Raw genomic sequence first — 18,463 nt, forward strand, 5'->3', positions numbered from 1 at the left:
GAGACTTCAGAGAGTAGAGAGTCTCACTGCTGTCAGCAGCCTGCCACGCATCACATACTGATAATTAGCTGTTGAAAACAATTCTTCAAAATACTGTGACTGTAGCATGATGCTGAGATGGAAATATTTGGGGAAAATAAAAGGTGAAAGTAATGGCCTTAAAAAGATCCTGCCAGCTGTCCTTTTAATTTTAAGTAAAGTGAGGATCAGTAGTGAGGGACTTTGTCAAGAGAAATTTACTTCTCTAAGTTCAAAAGAACAAGTTTAGACTAATTTTGCAGGAGCAAAGCAGACTCGATTGCTGGTTCAAAGGGATTTAACTACTGATTTCAAAGATCTGGCCTGATCAGCTTTTATTTGTCATAACCAAACTATTGAGGATGTCATTTACACTTTTCTCAAGAACAAACACCTGATCAAATAACATAACTATATAAAATCATTTCAGGTCATCTCCAAAAGTAGATGCGTGTCTGTCACAGAAGCTGAACTACTATTCATAAACCCTCCTATATAGTAGGAGAGGGTTTATGAATGAAACAATTTAATTTTATAATGCAAGAAATAAATCCAACAGTGATATTTTCTTTTTAAATTATTTTTCTGTTCATTTGAGAAGGCACTAGTATGATCTGTTGTGTTTATATTGTCATAGAATTATAGGATGGTTTGGGTTGAAGGGACCTTAAATCATCTCCTTACAGCCTCTCCTGCCATATTGGCAGGTGTATTTTTGTGGTTTTGAGACTTGTAATGCTTCATACTATGTTAAGTCATGTTCTTGCTTCTGGGAGATTAGAGTCCTTATCAGCTATTTCTGGATGGAAGCAGATTATTAAATACCTCTGCTCAAGACTCAACAAGGAGAGTCCCTCATTGCCATTATGACAGAGAAGGACTCTAAAATGGCATTGTTGTCTTGACATCCTGTCTGCAGCATGTTAGCAACATGAAAGCCACGAGGCAGTGACTGGCCATTCAGTGCACCTTGATGTGTTTGATTTCTCCCTGTTCTCTGTTTCCAGCTCAGCCACTCTCCCATCCATGATCAAGTGTGTTGAGGAGAACAATGGGGTCGACAAGAGGATCAGCAGGTTTATCCTTCCTATTGGGGCCACTGTAAACATGGATGGAGCTGCTATTTTTCAGTGCATGGCAACTGTGTTTATTGCTCAGCTGAACAACATCGACCTCAACCCTGGGCAAATCTTCACCATTCTGTAAGTTGCTTCGCTATTGCAACCACATCCTTCTGGTCCCCAGACACACTCAAGCCTGTGGTCCCTCTGTTAATAACTAGCAGTTTGCATTCCACGTCTCTGACCTAAAGCTTGCAAACTGCCATGAAACATAATTATAGGGTGATTAAAGGATGGAGTCTTTAAGCCTTTACAGGATTTTCCAGAGGCTCGATTTAATAAAAGGTAGAACCTGGGAGGGGTAATTGAATTCTGAAACAGACTTTGAGTGGTTTAAAGCTGTTTCTCACATGAAATTCTTCTCCTTCCTTAAGCATCTCACTCCTCCGTCCTCCAGTCACCATTAGGCTGGGTAATTGAGGCATGCTGCTCTACCCAAAAAGCAGCCCCTGATTCCCTCTCTGGATCCTCCTGCCAGCTCCTCAGTTCCTTATGCATCTATTTCATACCAAAGACTCTGCTCCTGCTTACCTCTGCCCTTCCTACCATGACATTGATGGCTTTCCTGATCAAACCTGTTGTTGTTGCCCTCCTAATTGCTTTGCTCCATTATCCCCTCCACCACCTCAGTCCTACATCCTTCTCTAGGACTCTCTCCCCTCCATGCCTGGAATATCCTCCCACATCCTGTATCCCATAAGGTGTTATTATCTTCATTTCCTGCCTCAAAATGGCTTCAGTGATGATCCTAGAAGGAGTCCTGGCCCCTCACCATGCTGAGCTGTCATAGCTGCATCCAACAGATGTCTCCTAGGGCTGGTTCCTGGAATTTTTTTACCCCCCCGAACTGGTTTTATTTCCTTCCTTATTACACTTCCCAGTATATTGTTCATCTATTTAAGACAGGGCTGGGGCATTATTACTTTTTTGGGGTTGGCCAAATTAGCCTTTCAGGTATTCTTAGTGAATCAGGTGTTAACACAGGCCAGAGGATGATGCAGTGAATAGCCCAAGGAAAGCTCAGTTGCACACAAAAAGGTGTGTGGTTTGTGACCATAGCACAAGCACTGCAGGTTTCCAGCTTCTGATTTAGGAGCTGTGTTGGAGTGCAGACGAGACACAGCGAAGGGACTGTGCCCTGCATGGCAAGGTTTACCTTTATACATTTGAGGTCAGGAGATGTAAAGTACTCAGCATGTTGGAACTGATACAGGACTTGGGAATGGCTATATTAGTAAGGCAACAGGGTATAGTTGTACTGGTTGATTGTTTTTTGTTTTGAAAAGGCAATTAAGGTGTTAAACCCAGAGCCATTGCCTTGGTAACTGCTGTGGATCCTGCTGAGAGTTCTGCTCTGTACCCATTCCTTTGCATTAGCAGGCAGGAAAGGGTTTGCCTGGGAAGCAAGCGATCCGTGCGTCCCGTGCTGTGGAGTTTGTTTACAATTCCCATAGCATGGAAACATGTGATGCAAGTGCAGCAGAGGAGAGCCACGAGCTCCTGCTAACCAGGCATGGGAATTGATTTGCAGCGTGACAGCCACTGCCTCCAGCGTGGGAGCAGCCGGGGTCCCTGCCGGAGGAGTCCTCACCATCGCCATCATCCTGGAGGCCATCGGGCTGCCCACCAACGACCTCTCCTTGATATTGGCCGTGGACTGGATTGTGTGAGTACTTCAGGCCACGTGTATCTGCTGTTGCGTGACATAGAAGCATAGAATCGTTAAGGTTGGAAAAGATCTTTAAGATTCTTTAAGTCCAGCCATCAGTGTAGCACCACCACCATGTCCTCAAGTGCCATATCCACACGTTTTTTGAACACTTCCTGGGATGGTGACTCCACCATGGGCAGTCTATTCCAATGCTTTACAACCTTTTCCATGAAAAAATAATATCTAATCTAAACTTCCCCTGGTGCAACTTGAGACTACTTCCTTTATCACTTGTTACCCTGTGAGAAGAGACTGACATCCACCTCTCTATGGCCTCCTTGTAGCATGTTCAGCTGGAAACAAGGACCACAGTAGTCGAAGTACAAAATATAACTCTATATGAAATAAAATCAGTATAAAATAAGACCCTACAAGATATTCTGCCCACAGGACAGGCAGCTCTTCACAGGTAATGGAAAAGGTGGTCCCTTCTCAATTAGAGCAGTTAGAATGCTAAAATCCCTGTTCAGCTTTTTTATTCAGCCTTTATTGAAACTTATTTCTTCTTGGCTTCAGTTCCCTTTGCAGAGATTCTTGAAAGTTTGTTCAGAAGATGTTAACATTGCTGGAAGTTAGTTGGACACTAGAAGGGAAGGGGAGGAGAAAGGAAGTTGAGTCTGAATAGTGATGGAAAGTTTCCTTGGTGACATGTGGGAAGCAGTCTCCATCAGAAGCTCTTGTCAGCTATTATTTTTTTATAGTTCAAGACTGGTCAAAGCAACAACACAAGTGTCACAGAGAAGTGCTGTCCATTGGCAGGGAGAGTTTGTGGCACTCATCACAGCTGTGGGCAGTGTCGTGACTGGAACATACTGCTGAGAACCACAAGTTTACTAGACAGCGTTGTCACCTTTTCTTTCCAAGACCCATTCCCCTCCTTGAAACATGAGGGATTACCTCCATGCACAGCTCTGTTTGGAGAAGCTTGTCTCACCACTTAGCACAATTACATCCTTTTTAAGGCCTAAATTTACCTTCTCCACCACCTAAATTAGATTAAGGAGAGCTTAGAAAATTTGTTTTGCTTTAGGTTTTGGGGACGCAGTCACAAGTGCATGATAACTGTAAATGCCACATGCAATTGATTTCTTGTAGCTTGGATGAACCCTGTGGAAAAGGTTGTCTCCACTTTTCCTCAAACAAGCCTGGCTAGCTGCACTTCTTCAAGTACTAGAGAATCAAACTGGAAGGACTTCTCTGAGCACTCATGAATTACAGCATGCTTAGAGTTTAAATGCTAGTGGAGTAAGCATGATCTGATAATTTAAAAGCATAATCTGCTTTCAAGCCCTCTGGTTGAAGTTGGGTAGTGGTCTGAAATGACTGGTCAGTATGGGTCAAGTGATCTGAATCCCATAGAGGTATTTTTGTTCCAGTTGGTGGGTTATTGGGCAGTTCCTGGTTTAGACTGCCCATAATCCCTCTGCACTGCTTTTTGGAAACACCATCCTCTCTGTATAGATGGTGTACTCCCACAACAGATGTGGAAATTAGGATGCCTGAGGACCCTCTTGAATTCCAGAGGCTGGAGAAGGTCTGGAGCATAATCCTATTCCTACAGTTTCATTTCTTACTGTAACCTCTTGGGGATCAGCCACCTCCAAAGGAGAGGGGAGAGAGGCAAAGCAGTGGCTAGCCATTTGTATCTTGGCTTCCTAAGGAAGTACAGTGCTATCTGTGTGTTCCACACCTGTACTTTCAAGTGCTTGGAGGCAAGAGTGAAAATTTTGCCCTTCCTTTCACTCTGGGCTGCCCTCAGCCTCTGCTGTGCTGGCTGCCTTTGTTTCAAAATATGTAGTAGCATCCCTCTGTGGTCAACACTGTTCTAGTCAAGGAACTCAGCCTTATAACAGAAGGGGGAAGGAGGGAGGGAGGAGCCCTGTGTCTTGTTTTAATGCCAACTGTTTAATTACCAGAGAGGACCACAATTACAATTTGAACCTATGTTAACTTAGGCTGCAGAATGATGAACAAATCTCAAACGACCCATGAAGAAATTTTTTCTTCTTTATGACTCATAAACGTCCTCTGTTACATCCTGGCACACTAGTTTTGTGTTGTAGGACCAAAGATTAGGAGAGGTGCTACGAGCAAGACATGCAGAGAACACAAGTCATTCTGTGCTTTTGCAGGGACCCCTTAAGTAGGTGTTTGGATTAAGGTGTGAGTGGCTATGGTTAAAAAAGAGAGCTGGGTGCTCTGAGTCACTTTCTGGATAGGCCCAAAATCAGTTCCTGCTCTGAACTTGCATTTGAAAAATGCTGGCCCGGGGAAAGGGAGGAGGAAGGAGGTGGGCTGGGAAAAGCAGGATGCCTGAGAAAGAGTAGTACCTTTGCTGCAACCCACTGAGAGACCAGAACCAGTTGATGGTAAGTTTGGCTGACCTTAAACCAGCTCTGGTGCACATTTTTAGTTCCGAAATAGCGATGATACTTCTGTGGAGAACACCTGTGATAACACTACATCTCCCTTGTCCACCTCCACTGATGTTAGTGGATCAGCAGGGGTGAATCAACTCCCCTTATTGTGTTGTAACTCTCTTAAACTAAAAGCCTGCTGCTTTGGTTTTTGTTTCTGATCTTAACCAGGGACCGAACCACCACAGTTGTGAATGTGGAAGGGGATGCCCTAGGAGCAGGCATCCTTAATTACCTGAATGAAAAAGACAAGAAAGACAGAGAGCAGGAGCTAAAGGAAGTCACCGTAGAAGCAATTGCCAACAACAAGTCTGAAACGGAAACATCACCTTTGGTAACCCACAAAAACCGAGTCTCCAACACAAGCAGTACAGCAGACCCTGAATCCAAGGAATCAGTGTTGTGAACTCGAGGCCGTTCGTCAAGACCTGTCCTAGAGGTGGCCCCAGGGACTTGTCAGCACACCGGGACATTTGCAGTGTGACCAGGGGCTGGATGGCTCTTGGAAGTGCTCAATTCCTGTCTGTTTTGAAAATATGCTGGCCTGGGGAAGGGGAGGGAGGTGGGGTGGGCAGGGAAAGGATGTTGAGAAGGAACACTCGCTTTATAATAGTATTTTGCTAGTTCACATGTGTGTATATGTGTTGTACGTGCGCACACATGTATACATGTATGTGAAAACTGCCACTGAGACTTCTGGTTTAACAAGACTTCTGCTAGCAAAGGCTCATACAGGTTGGAGAGGGGGAAGTAGACAAACCCAGTATGTGCTTATTGTAGGGAAAAATTAGAAAGCTTATTTTGCTGCTGTTTGAATGGAGAAGCAGTCTAGAAACTCCAGAGTGGGTGAAAATGTTGCTTAAATTTATTTTCTGGCCTTACCAACCATTACAGTCATGATATGAAGCAACATTTTTTTCCCACTCCCCTTCCTCTCCTCTTCTCCAATCCCTTAAAAATGTCAAATATGTCTTTATAACTAGCTTTTTTCTTTTTTTTTTTCATATCTGAATTAATAGCTTATAGGGACTTGTTCCATTTCCCCACTGCAGTGCAGCTCATAGCAGCTTTCTGGCCTTTTGGTGAGTAACTCCCAAACCTTGGGACCAAACATAGGAGATCTTCATGCAGATCAAGGATTGGTTTTCTACTTTCCTCTAACCAAGTGTTAAGGAAAAAATCCAGAGGAAACACAAATTTTGTTAAAGTAATCCCTCGGGGGCTGAAAGAAATGTAGAGTCTGTTCCAGCATAAATATGTCTGAAAGAGGGTTGCCTGTGACAACATCAGTAAATTCAGAAGTCAGCTCTCTTCATGAAAACACAGATGGTCCTCTGCTAGCACACCACGTCCTGCTCATGTTTATCTAATGGGTCAGTCCAAACAAATTAAGTCATATCCCTCTTCCAGCAAAATTGAGCAGGGAAGGAAAAAATTTGAACACGCATCATGTGGGAACTGATGACAGGCAAGTCTGAGTCTTGGCTTGAAAGGAGAAGAGATGAGTTTATAACCTCGAGTAGTTCAGTGATCTCTGTGTGCTGGGGCAGCTGCCTACCTGTTCCTGCTTGGAGTTTGGTCCTGCTATAAATGTTCTTCTGGCAGCAGTTTACATTTAGTAATTCTGGGCGGTGCTGGGCCAGGGTAGTGCTTAGTGGCAGATGGCAACCTTTGCTGGGGGCTGTGCCAAATGCTTCTGGATTCCCACTCCACCTTTTTTCCTGTACAATGTTCTTGCCGAATTTGCACCCCAAACCTGAACAAAGTCTGGCAAACTCATTGCAAATATCCTGTTGATTTATCTTGGCATTTTAGATGCCAGTAGTTAGCCTGGACTTGTGGATGTTTTCCCTTGGCTACTTAAATAAGAGGTTGCATATGGTCAGTCTCCACACTGTTAATTCAGCAGTATATATTTACACTTAGCTTTGGTATAAAGTAATGCTAAGTCTCCCTTTTTCTTTCTCCTCTCTTGCTTCAGAGGAAGCTATCCTGGAAAGATATCAGCACAAGGAAGAGGCAACTCCAATTTCATAGCAGGAGCTGCCTTCCTTTGCAAAGCATCCTCCCTGGTAAAGGGACACAATGAGTTTTGCAGGATGAGATGTGGCCACCCCTGAGGGGAAACACAGTGAGTGCACCATGCCTGGTTGGTTAATCTTGTGCAGCAGAGTTATGCAGACAATCCAAGTAGGAAAGGATTAGTCAGCCCACTGAGAAACTGCAGGTGGAGTCTCTTTTTAACCCGTTTATTTATAACCATGTCCACAAAATTTGGTCATTCCTTGGCTCGTCTTCAAAATGGAAGGAGATAAACACAATTCTGTAGGGACATCCTTCGCCCAGCCGATCAAGCCCCACTGGAACTTTGCATTTCCTCCCATTAGAATCATTCCAGCTCCTTTCATCTCAGGAAACCAAAAGCACAGTTTTAAGTCTGAGTATCTCTTTGAAAAATCTGAATGCACCGGAACCCAAATACTTTGATTTTAAAGCAGTATGTGGATATCTCAAGGAAGCTGAAAATCATGACTGTTCCCTGTGGGCTGGGTTCTGTAATTGCATTTTATCCCCCATTAGACATTTAGCTCCTCTTCTCTTGTGAGACCCCCTGGAGTACTGTGTACAGTTCTGGTGCCCCCAGCATAGGAAGGACATGGAACTGTTGGAGCAAGTCCAGAGGAGGGCCACAAAGTCCAGAGGAGCACCTCCCCTACGAAGAGAGGCTGAAAAAGTTGGGGCTGTTCAGCCTGGAGAAGGGAAGGTTATGTGGAGACCTCAGAGCAACCTACCAGTATGTGAAGAGGACCTACTGGGAAGCCATACAGGGACTCTGTCAGAAGCTGTAGTGACAGGACAAGGAGTAATGGGTACAAACTGAAAGAAGGGAAATTTAGGTTAGATACTAGAAAGAAATCTTTTACTGTGAGGGTGGTGAGACACTGGAACAGGTTGCCCAGGGAGGTTCTGGATGCCCCAGTCTGTCAGTGTTCAAAGCCAGGTTGGACAAGGCCTCGAGCAACCTGGTCTAGTGGGAGGATCCCAGGAAATGGCAGATTAAAGCAAATACCCCAGAGTCTTCTTAGTATTTTCCAAGAGCAATGCAGCAGCTCAAAGTCTTTGCTGAACACCTCTCCCAGTCCCTACTAGTGGCTTGCCATGTTTGCTTCGATGGGAATGTCTAGTTCCATGTAAAGCTTGTTAGAGCAGTCAGATTTAAGGAGGTCAAATCATTCTCATAGCAGGAATTTGATGAAGGAAACCTGACACTCCTTCTCCTGCAAACAGGTGCTATAGGATTTATATGAACTATGAATATTCAGCTCTTAACCTGTCAGAAATCTATAGTCTTAGAACAGCCCTACTCTAGACTTACAAATTTGCCAGTTCTTTTGTTGTTTGTGCACAAGAGGGGTCCATGGAAGCAGGAATGCTGGGTAACTACCGCTTGTCAGAACATCTTTTTTGGTATTTTTTGTATCATTCGTGTCAGAATTTACATTTCTTATTTTTCTGTGATGTTCTCATTCCTCACGATAGCCACAATGCATCTTCCAGGGTTCTCTCTACCTGGATTTTTTTTCTTACGGTACAAGTGTGAAAGATCCAATATTAAACTCTCTCAGACTCTAGAAAATGTTAACACATTCCAACGACTGCCATTGTAACAATGTGAATCCTGATGGAAAGCCTGATGAGATAAAAGACTTGCCATTTGCTTCAAGTGGTCAAGGTCTTCAGGTAAGAGCACTGGGAGAAAAATCAAAGGGCTGTTGAGGGATGTGCATTTTAGATTCTGTTCTTGACCTGCCGTGCAAGGTCTCCATGCAGCCTCTTTCCAGGTCACTGTGAGCTGGGAAGGTCCTCAGCAGCCATGCAGGTAGTACCTGCTCTGTTCTCACCCAGGCACTCCACAAATCTGGTGCCAGTGTGGTACTAAACTCCAATGTCTCTTGGCTGGACATATATTTCTGTTCTCCTGACGTGACTGTAAATTGGAACCCTTTAGTCAGTTGCTTTTTCTTTCAAGAGGAAATAAATTTCATCTAGAAAACACAATTTTTCTACTTGATTTTAGTTTTTTGTTTTGTTGGGGGTTTTTTTTATGGAAGGTACAAATTCTCTTCTTAGAAAAGGAGGCTACAAACACCTCATGTCCTATCCTCTAGTACAGGAACTGCTTTTTGAGAGAGATACGGAAATCACATGGTGTGGTTCTTGGGGTGTCCTGCGCAGGGCCAGGAGTTGTACTTGATGATCCCGATGGGTCCCTTCCAACTCAGCATATTCTATGGTTCTATTAAGTATTTAAGAGAAGATTCTGCAAGCCTCTGGCATATGCAATCCCACTTTGTCTCTGATGCCATTTATTCTTCCACTTTTGCATTCTCTTTTTTCAGTGAAGTTTCTTTGACTGTTTTGAACCATCTTTTATTTCTTCTCCAGGATTTGACTTTTCACTCTGTGCTTCATCCATCACTGCCTGATCTCATCCCATTTCCTGGAATACCCTATGTTCTTTTTATGTTTCAGTGGCTCAGGAATAAATGGGAGAGCGAACAGAGTTTTGGGGGCTCCAGTTTGCATTCTGCCTTGCTCCTGTCCGTAGCTCAGCAGAGGTTTGTGAGCCTTAGTAATTTAGAGTTGCTCTGAGGCTGCAGAGCAGTATCTGTCTCTCAGACTGAGAAAGGTGCTTGTTCTGTGCTGCAAGATGTGGGTATAGATGCCTGAAAAGTGGTAGTGAGCAATGGAGGGGGCCAGCACTTGGCTGCCATTGGAATATTTTCAGTAAAGACCCATTATTCCTCAGAACTGAGCTTTAGCTGAGTCTTGGTGTTAGTAATTGCACTACAAAACTCAGTAATTGCAATGGACTTTAAACACTTCTGGGGGTGTCTCTTGCAATCAGGATGGCTTTTGTGTTGAGGACAGACCAGGGCCAATCCCAGGGCTTCCCCTGCAGGGATGTGACGAACGGGACTGTGTTCTGTGGACATAACAGAGATGTGGAGCCAGCCAAAGTACCAAATCTGTTGGTGAAACAATCTCTGCTTTGTCTTTTCTGGGCAGCCCTGTTACTGCCTGAAGAGGCTGAGCTGGAGGTGGCAAGAGTTTGGGGGGACGGTATGAGGGGCAGGAGGGTTTCTTGTGTGCTTGCTCTGTTCCTAAATTCTTCCCTGGGCATTTGCTGTGGCCCACAGAGATGGATGTGACCCAGTGTCACCATTCTTAGACTCATTCTTCTGTGGTTCCTCCTTGTTTTACAGCAAGAATAATGAAAACTTGAGGTGTTTAGCAGTTCCTCTTTCAGCCAAGCCAGAGGCCCTGGCATCTCTGTGACTGACCACCCTACCATATGTTGTAGGCTGTCCTCGAGAGCTTGCAAAAGGGACAACACCACCACCTCTTTCTGCAAAGATTTGCAGTATTGGTCAACAGTCTGGGCTAAATCTTCACTCTGGTCCTCTGCTAACACAGCGAGTTTCTGCAGCCACTGGAAAGCATTCTCCTGCTGGAAATCATCATTTTTAATCCTGACCTCCCCACAGGCAGTGAGCAGTGAGCCTCAGGTATGAAATCAAAAGACCAAAAGACAAACTCTCGCCAAAGGAAAATTGTCACATCTTCATTGATTTTAGCAGGGCCTTGGCAGTTCATAATCACTCACAGAGCTGCCTGTATTGACTGATCCTAATGAACAGCACAGAATTAGCAGGTCACATAAATCCTATACCTGTGCCTCCTTTTCTGTGAATTAGCTTTACAGGTGTACCTGTATCTCACAGGCAGTAGTGTGGAAGACAGTGAGTTGCAGTGTTTGGAAAGCACTCCTAAGACACAGAGCACTAAATCTCAAATAATGATGAACTTTTCAAAAATCTGAAAGGAATCAAATAATGAAAGTATGCAGAGTTGCAGTGTGCTAGAGGATAAATGACTGTGATGGAAAAGAGATCTGTGTATGCATTTGCTGGGCTAACTCAGGGGAAGTGGGGAGCTGATGTCAGTGTGAGCTGCAGTTCAAAAAGTGGATGTGATTTAGTCAAGGACAACACAGTGTCCTGTTCTGTCTGCCTCCTTCCATCTCCACCTGACATGCCATGAAAGCTTAGGCTCAGGTAAACTAACAGACATCACCATGGATTCAACATCTAAATTGGGAGTCTTGACAGCTTAGTTTCTGTCTTGTTTCAATGAAAGAAAGAGCTTTTCAACTAAAAGAGCAAGTTGTCTTGTTGTCAATATGGGTGACAAAGGTGGAGAAAAAGAAGGAAGAGCTTGGTGGTTGCAGGGGGACCATCAGAGAAGACAGGGTAAGCAAGAGGATAAAGAAGACCTAAAGGAAGCGTGTTTCCCTTGGCATTTTGATATAGATAGCATCAAAAAGACTGCGGGCATTTGCCTGCCATGTAGCAGAGAATGCAAATCCCTGCCTGCTCCCTGGCCAGGATTTGCAGCGAGAGGCATGAGTGCTGATGTTTCTGAAATGCCTCGTCACTGAGCAACGGGGAAGCATGCAGTGAGCCAGCGTGGAGCTCTGATAAGCTACTCCTGGCTGCTAGCCATGACCAGAGGAATAGCAGCACAGTTCTGGATCAGGGATTGACCCACATTCCTCCTTGCAGGATAACTGGGACAAATGCCCCTCAGAGAAATGCCTGGTGACCATTATTCTCCGAGGACAAAGACGAACTTGTTATCTGTGTGAGCATATTGATGAAAGCCATGTTCACTTGCTGTTTCAGCTTCTGGCAGGAGGGAAAAGGGTTTGACAAATGATCTGAAACTTTTTCCAGACAACACGTTAAGACAGTTGCTTCTGAATATTTTAACTCTGACAATAAGTGATCAAGAACCTTATTTGGCTCCTGTAGCTCTTCGCTGTCACATCTGAGCACTGTCTTGGGAAGTTAATGTTAACATGGAATTCATTCTCTGCATGGGGTCTTTATGGGCATTTATGACCAGCAGGCATCAGTTCACAGCTGCACAAGTGAATGCATGCAGAAAAAGGTGAAAAAAACGCTCATCTTGAGTCACGTGAAGAGTCACCAAGCAGGCTAGGAGCAGATCCCGAATCCTGAAGCCAGCTTCATTGTTAGCTAATTACTATCATCTCCCTAAAAAAAGTAACATTTGTGGGTTTATGTATATTTTTGATTTAGTATAGAGTTTTGAAGAGAAAAGGAAAAAGAAAACCTCTTTCATTCAGGAATTGACAGTATGGTTACTTACCAAATTCTATCACATTGTCAGCAGATATATCATTCTTAACAACTATGAAATCTCATTTGGATTTAACCTGATGTCAGTGCCAGCAGGAGGTGAGGACTGTGGACATTTCAGCAGGCCAGCTCATCTTATATGAAGTCCTACTTAAGAACATTTATACTTGTCTCTCTCAAGGCCACAGATGCTGTTTGCAAGGCAGGCAGGGGGACCAACAAGAACCAGCATGAGGAAATTAATTTTGAGCCAACTCTGTTGTAATGCAAAGTTAACAGTGTGGTTTTAAGCCACAGAGACCAAGAAATTCAGCATTAGATGTTCCTTAGGATAGCTTTCACTTGCTCCTTCTGGTAACAACGCTGAGAAAGTAATACCCTTCTTTGACAAGCATGTATTTAGTAATTGGAACTAAACTGCATGTGGCATGTCAGTGCAACTTCATTGCAGTTACACATTGCAGAAAGAAATTTCTAAGGGAAATCTTCTCTCAAGGAAACTGTTTACACATGCCTGAATCCCCCTGGATTACATTCCCACAGAAAGAATTGTGCTTAACCATAAAAAGTACACCAAATATTAAGTGGTTTGGATGGGAGCTTTGTTAAGAACCAGAAGGAATGCCACAAAAAGGACAGGCCAGGAACTTCGCTGATGTACACTGATGTAATTTCCTGAGCTTTCAGTGGCTTGTGGACTTCAGATGGAGATGGTACTTCCTTAGCAGCATAGGGGTTTGGGTTTGCTCTGGGCCTTTTAAGATGATCATATTTGGTAAAGCAGCAGTAAAGGAATGTTTTTAAAACTTGTTGGATATAATTAGAGGCATTTTACATGCTCACGGTATTCTTATGATGTGGTACCTCCAAAAAGAAAAAAGTGTTTTCTAGATGGTTGGTGTTGATGCAGAGGAAAACTTCCTCAACTTTTGTTCAGTTTGCTTTCTCTGTATCCCTCCTGCAGAGTCTTTTGTGCTGCTTGGAGTCTGCCCAGATCCCAGCAGGCTCCTAGAGTACATAGATCAAACTTAAAGATATTCTGGTCCCATGTGAGGACAAAGACTGTTTCACATCCTTTTCTGAGAGGGCAAAGATGTAGTTTCAGCTTCAGAGGAGCATCTGGACTGAATAAACCCCTACTTCATTAAGGCAATACATTGATGACATTTTACACTTAATAAGTCAAATAATTGTGACCAAGGTAGCCCAGCCCTGACTGCCTCCCTGCTCTGCCCCACAATAGATGCTCTGTTGACATCTCTTGCCTGAAGACCAGTGTGGAGGTGATATGTTTGCCATCCATGAGTATTCCGTTCTTTCTCTGTTACTTTCCTGGCTGCACTTGTGTCAGGTCATCCACAAAGCATGTGCTGTAGCGGATGGAGACCGCGTGTAGCATTACAAATAGCTGAGTGTACCTCTGCTTATGGGGGATGAGCTTCTGCTTCTGGACTGCTGCTTGGTTATAGCAAACTGAGGCCGACTCACTCACGTTTGGTGAGGATGAAGATTTTGATTAGGTTTTGATTAATCCCTCTAGATTCAAGGATAGCAGGACCACCCCTGCGTAAGCGGAGTCCCCTTCTGCAGCAGAGGTATGCAATCTGCCTTATTATCCTTAAAGGTGCCTTGTCCTGGTTCCCTTCAGGACAAATTCCAAGTTGCTGTTTGGCTTTCAAATATAACTATGCACCAAAGCTGAAAGACTCCATTATCCCTGGAGACAGGAGGGAGAACATGATGTCCTGGTGTGAGACGAGGAGAGTGGGTTTCTTTTCTTTATCCTGTGAGCTCTCTGACAGCAATCCCGAGGTGTGTATGTGTGTGTGTGCTTTTATTTCTACAAGAACACAAGTTCTCTAATTAGGAGGGAGGATTCTTGTATTTTTATATGCTAAACCATTCGTTTAATTACTTTAATAAAAAGACAGAGGAACTCTGAAATCCACTGCCATCTGCTCCAATACAGTTCAGTATCACTGATACAAACGTATCTGCCTGCGGGTTAAAACCTAGTGCTTAAGAGTAACCACTCCATTGAGGAAGTGCTTGTGCCACGTGGGTGTGTTGATCCTTGTCAACATCTGTAACTGTTCCTCTTTTAAAGCTGTGGGTTTCATCTGTGTGACTCTGTATCAGCCTTTTATTACCAAGAACAGACGTATGTGCACATATGCAAAGACCATATTGCTGTGTCTGGGGGTGTGTGACCCTGGGGCAGATATTAAAGATGTTTATTATGTAGTGTACTCTTTGGAGTAAAACCCCCCTGCCTGCCTGGGGAGCAAACAGTCCCGTGGCTCAGGCTGGGATGGTTTGTTGTATTAGGAGGGTGACGCAATGGGATGCTGTCTCTCTTTTTCCGTTCTCTGATGGAAATGTATATTTGTTCTCTCTTTGTGTAGCTTCTCAATCTGAAATAAAAATCACCCCAGACGGAATTCATGTTTCCATCTTTGTTTGGAGAAGACCTGGCCTTTTAGTTTGGATCAGCCTTGCACAGGCAGCAGGACATCCTGCTGGACCAGGCTCTGTCGCTGAAGCGAAGACTCCTTTGGAAATGCCCCTGAATGAGAATTGTGCAACTTGGTATTTGGTTCCATTTCCCAGACCATGCCCTTTGTTGCAATGCTGGTGTCACTGACTGTCACCATTTAACCCTTTCCCAGCCATTGTTAGTGCTTGCTAGGCATTATTTTGGATAAATAGATAAAGTTTCCTACGATATTTCAACAAAAAGATAAAAATTGGAATATTTTCTAGTTGAAGTTAAATGATTTTATTCTGTTTTTCTACACCTACAAATCTGGCCACCTGCTTTCCAATTTCTTAATTTCATTTTTTTTTTTTTTTTTTTTTTTTTTTAAGACGAAGAGAGTTCTTGGAAAATGCTCCTCACTTCTTCCTTCTAAGGATTTCTAGGCAGGCAACACTCATTCCTCTAGTTCACATAAAGAAAAGCATTTAAAAGTAAATTTATTAGAAAAGTCGCTGCTATTGTTGTAACTTAATATTTGCAGAAGAAATCCAATTATGGCCAAGGAGCAGATTAGTCCTTTTTTTTAAATCCTCATTTTGTTTGATTAAGATAGATATAATTATAGGAAAGTGCTTTGTGAGTTAGATAAATGGAAGACAATACAAATTTGTTCTGCTGCTAAATGAATGGTTTGAGTTGAACAGGTTGTGTGGTACAGCTGCACTTACTGATCACCTTTAAAATATGTAAATCTGTTGAAAGTCAGATCTCTGCTATGTCCCCATTATAAGCATTAAAGGGAGTATCACTGCATCTTTTTAGGAGATCTTACAGAAGGGAAATATGGCATTTATTTTAAGCCAATTTTACCTGCCTGCACTTGTTCCCTCAGAGATTTCATTCACACAAGCAACAGGACGTGGTTGTTCAGTCTTGGCCACGATCACTTGTGTGCAACATAGACCACAAGGGATGATGGCTGCCACCAAACCTCCCAGTTTTGGGACAGTTCTTTAATAATCTTTAAGAATCGATAGTTGTTTTCTGATGATCCTCTGCTGCCTGACTGCCAGGAGTGGGAATGGGAGATGTGAAACGCTGCCAACCTCTTCTTGTCAGAGAGGAGGCTCTCCCTCAAATGAGTTGTGTGTGCTGTGGTCTTAGCAGTGGCTCAAAGTTTTAGTCTCAAATTTTTTGCTGGGAATGGTGTTTGTTATAAATTCAAGCTGTTCTTATCCTCCCTGCTCTGCTATTTCTTCTTACGCTTACATACACAGATTTTCATTTGTACCAACCCCAATATTTTGCAAATCTCTGTACTGATGACTGGTTCCTGCAGATCCCAGCTCTGTTTTTGAAGAGCCTCTTGGTTCTGCTCAGGACAACACACAAATGACAAAGGGCCGAGACATCCCAGCAAATTAGAATGAAAAAGAAATCGCTCACACTCCCCACTGAAAGCAGCAGTAAAATCTCACGTTTAATAAGTAAAATTCCAATTATTCATTGCCGATTATAATTGACACTGATGAAAAGCTGCCACGACCTCTTGACCATCTGGCTCCTATTTCTCTCACAGCAAGGTGTCACCTTCCTCCAGGAGGAAAGGTGGAGGGTCTGGACCACACCAGCTCCATCCCATCCAGGCCCCTCTGCACCATGGCACCCAGCCCTGAGCTGCAGCTGCGTGAGTGTTTTAAAGGGCCTGGATAGAGGGAAGGAGATGCTTTTGAGGAATACAAACCCCTGAAACACCTGCCTTGGTAGCTGCTAGCTCTTGCTGGTGGTCTGGCCAGGCTGTTCGCGGTGTGATGGGTACATCGTGTGGCCAGAAAGGAGAAGTGCAACTTCTGTTTGGCCTTTCTCTTGGGCCAAATCCTGCCTCTCGGTCCAGCTAAGCAACCAAGTGGTAAATAACTCGAATTGCCCAGCTGCTACCACTGGGGTTCATTGCTCTGCACTTCTAAGTTGACACTGAAATACATGTCACTCCAGTTTTCCCTCTGTTCTTCATTAATCCTGCCTTACATGTCATATTTTTAGGGGCTTCTCCAAAATCATGAAGAAAAAGCAGCAGCTACCTTTATTAGGAAATATTCAGTAATAGTGCAATAGTTGCCATGATGATCTAGAAGAGTGATGGAAGGTTCGTAGGCTTTTGGTAAGTCTTCTTAGGGCCTTAAAAAGAAGCTAAAGCAACATGGCTGAGCTTGAACCTGCTTATTTAGACATTACTAGAGCAGCTGTCCAGCTGAATGACTGGAATCCTTAGGGGCTGCTGTAGGTCCAGGACCATAAGTAGCTGAGTAGTGACACTAATGTTGGAACAGAGAAAATCTGCAGGTCCCACCTGGAGAAGGTCTGGGAAAATGGAAAAGGGTAGGGCTGAAATCCATAGCAACATCAGAAAAATTGAGACTGAGTCTGGGAAACAGAGGCTGCAAAGAATTAGTCAAGATAAGAGTGATTAACTGCACTAACATTTGTGGGGAATGGTAGGTTAAGGAGCAGGAGCAGGAAGCTGTGGGCAGTCAGAAGCAGGAGTCCATGCCCCGTGCTGTGAATAAGGCAGATACTGTACCAGGGTGTGTAAGTCTGGACTACCACACCAGTTCTGCTTAATCATAGCCAAGCCCATGCTGGAGTTTTGGAGCAGTGTTAAACTTCAAAGAAATGTGGCCCAAAGAGTGAAAATCAAGAGGAGAACAAGAATAGTCCAAGACGTGGAAATCCTGAAAAGAAAAGGGTTGTTAGCCACAAGAAGAGAAGGACAAACACCTGCAAACACTTTTCAGAGAGGGGTTAGCAAACAGTTTGTAAAAAGATAAATTAATATTGCTCTGAATGCTCTGGGAACAAGTAGGTTTGGTCCAAGCCCTGAATTTGCTGACATCTCATCCATCCCAGACATTTGCATTGCGAGACTGAAACTTGATGCTGAAGATAGTGCAGATGCCCTGCAAGAACATATGGTGCACCTCCAGGCTTCAGGTTTCGTGGCAGAGTGTTGACTGTCTGGCTTGTAGCTTGAAACCATTCAAGGCAGAAAGAAATAACAAATCAATGTGCCAAAAGCTCTGGATAACAGCAGGTCACCAGTTATGGGCATATTAAAACTCTAGATACGTACAGCTGGTGTTCATGGTGGATCCAGTTCCGTACAAACCCCATGGATATTCCCACCAAGAAGGTAGCTTCTCATGTACCAGAAAATACACTGCTTTCAAATCTGATCATCATAAGCAAGTCTAGTTCACATCACAGGTAGGGGGATTACTGCTGAATTGTTGCATTCACAGATGCAGAGAAACCATTTGTCTGCAAAAACCGAAGTCTGAAAGAATCCCGAGGTCCCAAATCAGCAAGAAAATATCCATGCTAGTCTTTGCCAGCCTTGAGTGAATTTGGGTGGGAGTTTGACTGACCCTGTATTATAGATCAAATAAGCCAGTTTCTCTTCAGCAGGGTTCCCAACAAAGAGGGCCAGATGC

At 43.8% G+C, this 18,463-nt stretch overlaps 1 protein-coding gene across 1 annotated transcript in view; it reads left to right on the forward strand.

Annotated features, from left to right (window-relative positions):
* SLC1A4 (solute carrier family 1 member 4) overlaps window positions 1-14,934 on the forward strand; it is a 35,166-nt gene extending 20,232 nt beyond the window's left edge. The window contains exons 6-8 of the mRNA XM_032682875.1: window positions 1,026-1,220; window positions 2,671-2,805; window positions 5,439-14,934. Coding sequence (XP_032538766.1) covers window positions 1,026-1,220; window positions 2,671-2,805; window positions 5,439-5,673 — 565 coding nt within the window. The 3' untranslated portion in view covers window positions 5,674-14,934. The remainder of the gene's footprint in view (window positions 1-1,025; window positions 1,221-2,670; window positions 2,806-5,438) is intronic.
* The last annotated feature ends 3,529 nt before the right edge of the window (window positions 14,935-18,463 follow it).

Source organism: Chiroxiphia lanceolata, chromosome 3 (genome assembly GCF_009829145.1).
Source record: "Chiroxiphia lanceolata isolate bChiLan1 chromosome 3, bChiLan1.pri, whole genome shotgun sequence".
Classification (NCBI taxonomy): domain Eukaryota; kingdom Metazoa; phylum Chordata; class Aves; order Passeriformes; family Pipridae; genus Chiroxiphia; species Chiroxiphia lanceolata.